Source organism: Ruditapes philippinarum, unplaced genomic scaffold (genome assembly GCF_026571515.1).
Source record: "Ruditapes philippinarum isolate M1 unplaced genomic scaffold, ASM2657151v2 ctg6852_1_1_1_1, whole genome shotgun sequence".
NCBI classification, from domain to species: Eukaryota; Metazoa; Mollusca; class Bivalvia; order Venerida; family Veneridae; genus Ruditapes; species Ruditapes philippinarum.
Genome location: NW_026863352.1, coordinates 16,603 through 28,494, shown reverse-complemented (window position 1 = coordinate 28,494; position 11,892 = coordinate 16,603). Strand labels below are relative to the sequence as shown.

The 11,892-nt window shown below is 30.5% G+C and overlaps 1 protein-coding gene across 1 annotated transcript; it reads right to left on the bottom strand.

Annotated features, from left to right (window-relative positions):
• Window positions 1-461: 461 nt before the first annotated feature.
• LOC132721903 (uncharacterized) lies at window positions 462-10,550 on the bottom strand. Its single transcript, XM_060706279.1, has 4 exons — window positions 10,291-10,550; window positions 6,092-6,342; window positions 5,679-5,828; window positions 462-2,299 (listed from the first exon to the last, which is right to left on the bottom strand). The coding sequence occupies exons 2-4, from the start codon at window positions 6,279-6,281 to the stop codon at window positions 2,046-2,048; spliced, it is 594 nt and encodes a 197-aa protein (XP_060562262.1). The 5' UTR covers window positions 6,282-6,342; window positions 10,291-10,550; the 3' UTR covers window positions 462-2,045.
• Between the last annotated feature and the right edge of the window lie 1,342 nt (window positions 10,551-11,892).

Sequence of the window (11,892 nt, the reverse complement as noted above, 5' to 3'; positions counted from 1 at the left end):
CATGTTTCATATTCTTTGTTTTGCAATGCTTAAATGATAACTGACATTGTATATTATTAGTTATAAAGATTGTTGACAGGTTCTATGGCCTAATAACCTGCCAAGAAGCTTTATAACGAATTTATAATTCAGCATACATCCTGCTTTAAAGAAAAAAGAAGAGATTTGTTCAAAAATTGACATCGGCCATGTGAATAAAGCTATCTAAACGTCACGATTATCCAATGAAATGGCGTTACAAACGTGCCGTTTTATAATACTTCTAATATGGATTTGTGTTTAAAAATTATTACACAAATGTTTTCAATGTTCTTTTTAAAGAAATGTATTCTCAATTTCCAATGTTGAACTACAAATATTATGTCAATCTGTAAAATATCTAAACTTCATATTCCATGATTCCTATCTGACAATATATTCACAATTTAACATATCCATGTTATGAATAAATACAACTAATAAATAAAACTTTAAATACTTTATTTTTATCTGACTGTGAGATAAAGATTATTGAGTTGAAATGTTCATATAATCAGAAATAATACTCAGATATCAATGTAAATCTATATGACTGTATAAAATGTGTAAAATCTTTATTTTGGCTAGAGATAAGCTCGTACAAAATCTTTGTCGTTGTCACCCTGTAAAATATATATCGTTCGTCCGATATTGCACTAAAAAGTAAATTTCTAAATGATTAAAATTCATAAGTGTATCAAATATCTGTCCAGTTATACAAATATTTTGATAGACATTTCACATCAAATCACAAAATAGGACCTAATTCAGTAAAACATTATTGCTGCAGTGATTGTTTTGGTTATTGATATTTTAATATCGATTGCTTTTAACCGTGCATTAACATGAAGATGCAAAACTTTGAGAAATCCGTTACTTCTTTTATATTTTACTTACAGATTCGGGATGTTTTCCAATAGATACTTGTATAGGATCTGCAGTCTACGACAGGTTTTGTTACTGTTTTTTAATGGATTGCAACAGATTTCTTCAAACAAATTCTAAAAACATCACGAAAACATAAAAATTATCACTATTTGACCAATATACAAATTATAAATTATCTCTTTTACATTTCTCATGAAATATATACACATTTCAGAGTTTTCAGTAATGACACAAGACAAAAGAATAATACAACAGTCTAATTAACACAACATGAGACATTTGACAAAAATATATTGGGTATAGCTTAGTAACAAGTCAATTAACATTTATAAAACATATTGACGCAGGCTATTTCGAAAAAAATACATACTATTAGGTATTTACATGGTAGAAATGCTTCAAGGATTGCCATTAGTCATATAATTATATTGCATTATTTTTTTTAAATATAAGTTCAAGTAATTTTGAACTTAAACATCGTCAATTATCATATAATGTCCATGTGAAATGCGTCTAAAAGCTGAGTCGGGGTTTGGTCTAAAATCACGTAGTCGGAAAAAAATGCCGAGTCAAAATGTATCATACACAAATTACAAGATATAAAAAGAGTAATAGTCTGATGATGTTTGTCACCATATCTTTTGACAACATTAAGCAACTTTCATATGTTTTGGCTTTTTAAAAGTGGGTATCTTAAAGAGTTATCTCAAATTATGATACGAACGACCAACACGAGTGGTTCCAAGGTAGGTTTCGATTGACCATAGCATCATTTACACCTTTCAAATATCTATATTTAATTAACATGTTTATTTGCGAATTATAGATGTACTTAGTTCACATTGAAGCAAATAGCAACATCTTCGGAATGTTATGGAAAATTGTCGTCTGTTCTTTCCTTTATTGCATTTCTTGTCAAATAAGCCGGCTTATAACACACTTGCAAATCCGTATATCTAAAGATACTTATGTCTAACTGGTGTGCCATCATGTACTATTATACACTCTTAAATAAGTATTGTAACGGTGACACAAAACTTCTGAATCTATTTTTATCTTTACAATAAAACATGGCACACTATACAGAATTGTTCCACTTTACTTTATGATCCAAGAGCGTGTAATCTATTTTTTCTGCATTAAACTTTAGTTGGTCTTGGGTGTCTGAAATCAGTCATATCTTGATACTCGAGTAGAAAAAATCCAAAGCTTATATAGTCGATGAGGGACGCAACTATTGCAAGGATTAAGGCCCAGCCGATTTCATAATAACCAGATATAATTATCCCTTTAAGAAAATATTTGAACCTTTCATCATCGTCTTCTTTCAACTCGAGCAGATAGTCCCGTCCCTTCATTCCCATTACTATAACAGCCATTGCTATCATACAAGCTGAAAGAAAACAAACGAAGTATGTAATAACATCTCTTGCTTGCATTAAAATGAACAGTTTTTAACACTCGGGGTTACCTAAGAACTAAACTGTGTTTGTGCACCGTAAAGCCATACAAAAATATTACAATGTATTTTAAATCTTATCTCATGCCGACAAAATTCGTGAAAGTAAAGTTATATTAGATGTATCTGTTCATCAGACGCCTTCTTGATCAAATACGGACTTTTAATCACTTCAGATAATTTCGATAATTCGATGAGCAGAAAACATTGTGTTTTTATGGTCGACTTGTATCATTTATCACGGAAGTTACAGTCATACTCGCGTGTCACAAAATAAACGTGTTTCGTATCATTGATACTGATAATACTAATGTTCAAAGTTTAATTAGCACTCTGCTGATTTTGAAGCCAATCAGTCATCATGAACATCTAAGGTTCTAGTGTTTCATGTCAGAATCGCACAGCATATAAAGATTTATCTGAAATTGTGATTTGATTCAATGTCAGAGATTATTGGTAACGAAGGAATTTTGTACCGTCCGAGGATCTAACCAGCAAACTCTGGATTAGAAATCAGATGCTCTCCCTGCTGAGCTAAGGGGACGAACGTTATATATCATATAATGGCTGATTAAATAGCATTATTAAGTGTTGAGAATTGAGTACCGCTCAAGCCGGTGCTAGGGGGGCGTGAGGGATGTTGCACGTATTCATTATCCCTCATTTACAGACTCAATCAAACCGAGTCTGCAGTTCTCTTGTAATTTTGTTGTGATAAATGCTTCCGAGGGATCACTTTGTTTCCAGATTTTTTTACAAGGTGACATTTCCCCGTGTTTATTATTATGAAATTACATTTGCATAACCATACTTGGGTATATCAAAAGTTTGAAACCATTGTTACAACATTATGTACATGGTCATGCTATAAATAATGACGTAATAAAGATATTGATAGATGAAAGAATCCTAGCATAGGAGAATTTAAGAGAAATTTCACACAAACTGTTAGATGGCGTGTAAATGACTTCTGTCACGCGACAATAAAGGCAGATTGAATTTGAACGTTTCCTCATTTTGGTTTATTATCCTTTGTATTCATAAAATATTTCATTATTCCTCAATTGCTGGTCAATAAAGACTGTTTAATAACGGCGTTTTTATAATTATTACAAAACAAATGAATCTTGAAAAAGAAGGGGAATAGTTTTTCTTCATCTTTTTTCGATTTGCGTTATTTGGTTGTCTGATCAAAGCTTTTTGATATTTTCTGCTTAAATAAAATGAAATTATACTAACAGTCGTATAATTTAAATACACACAGCTGCAAACGTTCATGGGAAAAATCATGTAAGCTTTCCGTTGATTTGACGGGTCAATTTTTCCTACGACCTTTCTTTTTACAACAAAAAGAAATGTGTCATACAAAGTCTATATGAGTGCCAATTAATAGGAGAACTTTCTTTACTACCTAATAAAATATTGTGGAATATACTTCTTATTTGTCAAATCGGCCATTTCTTTAAAGAAAACATCAAGTAATGTGTTGACATAGGCTAACTAGTACTGGCGTTGCAATTCGTACATTATTTGTCTGGACGCCAAAGTGATTGTATTACACCCATTGTGGGTGACAGAACGACATATTCACCTTAGACAAGTGATGTGGATGAAATCTTTTCAAGGTAAAAGTCTTGTTCTATCACACTCTTTGAACGTGAATTTAATTTCATTATACCGAACAAATCAACACTCAAGATCTCAAACATAATAACTTATAACTATTAAAGGACGGTTTGATAATATTACCCTGTGTCATTTCGGATAGATTTTCTCTGACGTTAAATAAGGTTATGAAGAAAAGAAAACACGTGAGATATATGTAATAATTTTCATTACTACTCGGTGTTTTGTGGAATGTGACAAAAATGCAACAATCAGTTTTTATTGACAGTCACAAAAATAAAATTAAGTTTAAATTTATATAAAAAAAATCTAAATTTTGCCAACCGACGCGAGTCAACATTTTGACGTTTTATGTCGACAAAACGCGTTATTATTTTCAATTTACAATCATTCGACAACAAGCACGTAGCATGATTTTCTTTTAGTCGTTGACGGTTTATTAAATGTCATTCATTCAATTATTGACGTCAAACATTAAGTTTTCTCACACTACATGCGATTACTTAACCGGTTGCAAATAAAAAATAAAGAAAAATAACGGAACTTGACCGTTATGAAAAACATAACATCACAAATCTATGCATGTCTCTTTAAATCTCATTAAATGACATAATAAAAGCTGTACGTTTTACAAAAGTCACGGGCGATCTCCGAACTACATGTTTTTTTTTATATCGACATTTTGGCCTCATAGAAAGAGAAAGACGGCGAAAGTGTATAAATATCTGAATGAAAAGATAACAGTAAACGTTATGCACACAGACTATTCACAGCTATGTTTGGGATGTTGACAGATCCGGGCACGCTGGGTGTCCGAGTACTTGATCAAGCACGAAACGAATGATCTTATAATCACGTAATGTACGTTTTACAAAAGTCACGGGCGATCTCCGAACTACATGTTTTTTTATATCGACATTTTGGCCTCATAGAAAGAGAAAGACGGCGAAAGTGTATAAATATCTGAATGAAAAGATAGCAGTAAACGTTATGCACACAGACTATTCACAGCTATGTTTGGGATGTTGACAGATCCGGGCACGCTGGGTGCCCGAGTACTTGATCAAGCACGAAACGAATGATCTTATAATCACGTAATGACTTGACGCGCTACTGTCGGTCACACATGTCACAAAATGTATAAAATCTACATGTATAGGTAAATACTGTTTTCTTTTTATTTCAAAATTTAGAAATATATATCAGTCATCTATTCGTAATACAAAGTCTCATTTATTAAAACAATTCTACATTTATGAATAAATATTTCTGTCTGCTAAAGGAAATATTAAAATCCGATCGTTATACGCTCAAAAAAACTTGAAAGTTGTTTTTACATAAGTATAAATCTAGATTTAAAATGACTCCACTGAGGTCTTTTTGACATGAAGGGTAAAAAGATTTAAGATATTTATATAACTAGATATAGGTATGGACCAATAACTTCTTTACAAAATTTCAGATCATTCCCCAGGAATAATCAATTTTATTGCGCAAATTGACCCCAAAATGAAAAACAGTGCAAACATATGCACCTAAAGAGTAAGAAAAAAAGAAATTGACACTTGTCCTTATATATTCAAGTGTTTTGTCTTCAGCCATCTAATATGCAATGACACTCGTGTTATTTACTTAACATCTTTGAACTTTCCAATTTGAACTGATTAAACTGAATCAAAAAGCTTACCGGATGTAAATGTCAGCAATGATAAAACGATGAGCGCCAATTTTGATCTGTGTAGACATCTTAGAACAAAGGCAGCAATTAGTATTATACTGCATACAATACAACATAACAGGGAAATTATGCAAAAAACCTGCGCTGATCGAACAAAATCTGAAAAAGAGGTTGATTTAAAATATATCAAGTAATAGAACCTTCAATATTACGACAGACGTTTTTATTTGAGGATCAAAAGGGCTATTTAATTTTAAAAATATCTAAAGCTATTTTACTTCAAATTTCACATTCATTTTTTCTTTCTAATTTTTATTCCCATTCTATATTAAAAAAACACCGAAATATATTTCATATTATTATAGTACATAAACTAAATTCTTCCATGATTCGTTCGTAGGATGTAAGAATAGAATTGTTACCCGGTATTTCATGCCATGAGTTACAGAACCAAGATTTATCAACATGGTGTCTGTAACAAACTTTCCACAATGATATAGTTACTCCTCCATCCAGCCCTTGCCAAGATGTGCTTGATATTGATACAAGAAATAGAACTATTCCGAGAGCAAACGTTGTTACTGCAATAACCAAGAAAAACGAATCCGCCATTATCTTACGCTACTTCCGGTTCCGGTATTGTCTGTAAAGTGATGTCGTTGGCATCTTTTGGCTGAAAATGAAATCGGATGATTTGAACATAGACGCCGTTATATCAATTTAAACATTTAAAATGATTATTTATTCTCAGCCGTATCTAATAAAGTATTGATTTAATTCTATTAGACGCTAACGCTCTAATGTCATCAACATTTCAACAAATGCCATCAATCCTGTTAGATTCTACTCTCACTGCATTGTTTAACGCTTGTTTGATCAAGAAAGTAATATCGGCGTATATTCATCACATAAATTCTGTAGTGAAATTTCATTTTGCGCTGTAGACCCATTCATAATCCTGTGACAGCGGAAATGGTTTCTATCTCGCTGCGGGTGTTCCGATTCATTCTTTTTTCTCTCCCGGAATAAGCCGAGAGTTTTAAATATGGACAAATCAATAAGTAGCTGTGTCATTATCTCTCAAAGAAAACAGTTTTTGATTATAAGACTATTTATGGGATAAAATTTTTACTTTTAGGACCGTAATTTAGCGTAACACTTAATAGTCGCTCGAATTGCATATTACGATTTACATATATATTTTCATATTTGATCATTTCGAAATATAAAATCTTTAATACTAGCTATGCCAGTGAAATAAAAAAAACGAAAGAGATCATTTATTTTGATCAGTTAATACTTTCGGGATTAGTTATTGAAAATCAAATAGATATGAGTTAGAGGTGGGCTACTACTTTGCAATATAACATACTCTTTATCAGATTATTTTAAAAAGAATATCATTCTTGTAGCATTACAGCTATAAAAAGGAAAATGTATAATATGTTGCAGTTTTTAATTATTGCAAGGATATCAAAGCAATAACGTTAAAAGTTAGATGAATGGTGGACCTGGTACAAGTTTAGATATCTGTAAAGATCTAACTTGTTCTACTATAAACTTTTATTGTATGTATCCGGTTAGAAATCAAACAATAAATACTGAATAAATTACTAAGTGCTTGTTCAAAGACTAAACAATAATGTGTCATAAAAATATCACAATTTTAAAATATTCATTGCGGTATTAACCACCCTGATGTTTTTCTGTTGAATTATTTCGTTCTAAACTAAACAAGCAATGAATATCAAACAATGCATTGTCAACATTTAAGCTGATAGAATGAAAATAACAAATTATGTATTTCTAGCATCAAATGGCATTAGAATTACAAATGACTAAATGATATGTATTTATGAGACTTAAGCGGACAGGTTATTTATTTTATTCAAATTAAGGAAACGAAAACATTTATTTCTTCCAGAGACATTTTAGGCGGAAATCCAATAAAGACAAAAGAAGCTTACGTTGACATTACTTTGATTGATTTATTTACTTTGGAGAAATGCTGTTCTAATTCATGAAGGTGCTTTAAGTGCATGGGTTACATATTGTTTTTAGAGTGAATCAGCTGTAATATGTTTTCGTCTCTTAGACTAATTTTTTATATCTTTATGCGATATATTTAATGTATAATTCAGTGAGTGTACAAAAACTTCAATATTACAGACATAGCTCCGATGCAGATATTGCCTCAATATTTTACTCGATTTGTGTAATTAACAAACATTTATCAAATTAAAGAGAGTAAATACGAGAACAATAACATAAAAGATGAATATGTGAACATTATCTGAATGAAAATGTGTGAAATTCATATATGAAAATACTGTATGAAAAGTATACATGAAATGATATGAAGGATACAAAAAACACTGAAAAATAATAGCAAAATATATCTGGAGATCAAACTTCAATAATATGTAAACTTTGCTACTCTCATATCTATTATTACAACATTTGGATGCTTCGCTAGATTAGATCTCTCGGGAATAGGCTCTTAAATATTAACTAGACAATCCATGTCCAAAAACAATTAAGAAATCTGAGTTGTTGCACGCTGAAGAGTTTGTGTAATTATTTTAGACAATTAATGAATAATTAATAGCTAGTAAGGAAATTGTATATACCGCAGGCAAAATTAGAGTTCTTCGTTAATGGTGCATTTCTTGAATAGACAATTATATGTAATTTAGGCGTTTTAGAGTTGTTAACAGATATGTGCTGTTATGTAAAAGATAAGAAAACCAGACTTGTAATCTCAAAAAGGCAATGATGACTGCTGTGTCAGCGTTATCAAACGAAATAATTTTTAGATCAGATTGATTTCTCAATAAGTACGCCATATTTTTGCTTTAATACTTAATTTATTTGTAATGCCGTGGTAAAAGCTTCACTACCTTAATTAAGGTCACGTGAGGTTTTGTCAGCTTTTAATAGGACTAGCCTAAGGTTTGTCTTATATCTCTTTTTTACGAGCGTCACGTATGTCAACTGAGGACTGTAATAGTTACCCATGTTTCTGAAAACCGAATAACAGAAATATGTGACCAATCTAAAATTTGTAAGCTGATGACTGTGCTTTTTGTAAACCTTTTAACTGGGGAACCAACTTAACAAAAATATCTGACTAAATTCTGGTCATTTAATGTTAAATCATAGTGTCTAACACTGTATTAATATATGAACCTGAAAACGTGACCCTTAACATGTAAACCTAACCCGTGGGTTAAAGGTCATCAAGTTAGAATTTTATCTACTGAGAAAAGAATCTATAGATTTACAGTAGCATTACATGCTGCATTTAGACATTACAAGTACAAGTAAATATTCTTTATAAATAGTTCAACGAATCTTTTATATGAAGTATCTGTTTCCGTTAAAACTAAATAACGTAACAATAAAACAATTAACGACTTAAGTACTGATCTCTATCAATTCACTTACTTTGTTTGATTTTGGACGATATAACAAAGCGGGTATTGTGCATAAGGGATTTGAACTAACTTTGTCATTACTTTATATGTATTGTGAATTGATATAATCTTATTTACATATACTAAATGGTGTAAGTTTTTGTGATATCGAAGATGTTATTGATTGTTGAAGCAATCCACATGATGTAAAGTAACTATTTTTAAGTCTTACACTTTATCCATATTACCTATTAATAGTAAAATACTGCATGTAGTTTAATGCGAAATAAAATAGAGTTGCATTAAATTTTATCTTAGATGACTTTTGCGCAATTATGCATTATACTTTGGACATTATTTTATACAGTTACAAAATAGATTTTTCAAAGATTATGTTACTAAAAAGATGAAAGTAATTACCTAATGGAACCCTCAACAGGAATATTATTTAAGTATTATTTTATGCTTATATAGAAATATATATTCCTAGGTAAGGAAAAATGTTGGAGCATGTGATATCAGAACAGAAAAGAACATATAATTGATGATGGTTTCTTGGTTTGGTTAATACTTATGATATCCGAAAAAAGTATCTATGTGCAAATAGCTTATTTCTATAAAGATATATTTAACATTTGTCAATGTTTGATATAATTGTTTTTTTTTTCGTGTATCAGTGTGACAAGTCAACACTAAAAAGAAATAACAATCGACCTCTAAATCATGTCAATTATAAAATAATTATAATAAATTATTTGATTAATAAATAATTAATAATAATACTACTACTAATAATAATATTAAATAGAAATTACAAGTACTAACAGTATTATGTCTCCTAGTCTATACATGAACTTGCAATTAATGAAAATATGTTGTTGTTGTTATTATTGTATGATATTTTATAAAAGCCTGGGAGAAATATTGACATAATTTTCACATATAATAAACATTTTACATGACTGTACAGATATAACTTTTACATTATATAAACACTGTAACAATATGCTTTGTTTAAAGATCTATGTAGGAACGTAAGTATTTAAAGTAGCATTTGTGTAGCTAATAATATAAATGAAAGCACTTAAACAGCAAAAAGAACTATACATTCAAACACATTTAATAAATCGGACAAATATGCATGTATTTTCTGCCTTGTAACTAAAACGTTAAAGTTAACAACAAGGTAAGAAAATAACTTTTACCTTATGCGAATAAAGCCAACTAGTTATTCCTTGGTAAATATCAATATATTTGCACACCGCGAATGAATTCTAATCCATTCTATAAAATCCAATTACATGTAATCACCATCATTTCAATAACGACATGTTCTCTAGGACGATAAAAGTTGTTATAGCATTTTTACATCCATTCTACGGGGGCTTGCACGCGCTCTGAGATCGTACGTCAATAAAAGACTATTGATTTTACCGCTCTTCAGTACTAATGATCGATCTTTTCATTAAGACATTTACGGAGAAAGTAAATGTTTCTTTGTCGTGTTCGGCTTAATTTGGACACTGTCGTGAAGAAATAAGGGCCATACAGAGTGTTAAATTATTGATGTTTTATCGGATGCTGGGGGCGTTAGAGATGCTAATTTAATCCTTTAAAAGTAAAGGCGGAAATGTTTTTCAGATGTACTTATAATTTTAGTTTTTTTTATCTTTAAAGTGCAAATACATTTATGTTTATTTTACAGTTTAATGGAGAAGAAAAAATTCAACAAACTTAACCCCTGCGTAATACTTTGGATGAACTATTCAGTACTTAAGCTATAGTAAGAAATACCCAAAATAAATCACTGTATTTTTGCAGAAATAAATGTATATTTAAGGGTAGCTAACAGCTCTTTATCTTCCTTATTTCATATGTTTAATGGGGCATAAATGGATCGGACAGACTGTCAATTTGAATCTGCCATTTTGTTGTACATATATAATACTGAAGACCCACCCATTACATTACATATTAAAGATGACCTGCTGATCACAATATGAAAGTTAACCAAAAGATCCCCTTTTCATTATGCCTTAAATATTGGTCTTTACACAAAATGCTTAAGAATAGAACTATACAAATACACTTATGTACGTTAACTTAGTAACTAAAATAATTACTTGTGGTGTGGATTTCTAATAGAGTCATATCTATAATATACATTACATAATTACATATTATGTCAGTGTTATTTGTAATTATATAGCTATTTAGTTAAAGAGCATGGTTTCTATGGTCGCTGAAGGGTAATGAAACTGGATGATACATAAGCTCCTATTCAATTGATTTATCCCATCTCTAATATTGAACATCTCGTCAATCAAACTTATATTGATATAAAAATTTTACCCTGATAGTTTTAGAGCAACCATGTTTGCCAAAAGTCGTGCTGATTAATCAACGCAGTAAATATTGACAAACCGTGAGGAAAATATGGAGATTGGCGTTAATTGATAAAATTATCGATATACATCTTTATAAAGGGATATCATAAGTTCAGGAAATATTCTGATGATAAATTGGCCTTGTGAAGATCAATAAATGTATCTGGTAATAAGTTAACGTTTGTTAGCAATTCGTTTAACAATATCATATATAATATGCGTTTTTGTTATTATTCTGTGCTGTGAATGAAAATGAATGAAATTCAAACTAAAAAGATATGTGCTGATAGGGATGGTTAAGGGTAGCCTTGAACTTTCACTATTCCTTAATTTAGGGATTGACGGTTATTTCTTTTGCAGGAAATTAGAAATTATTCATAATATTAAAACATATTTGAAGCTATAGTATGTAATACGGAG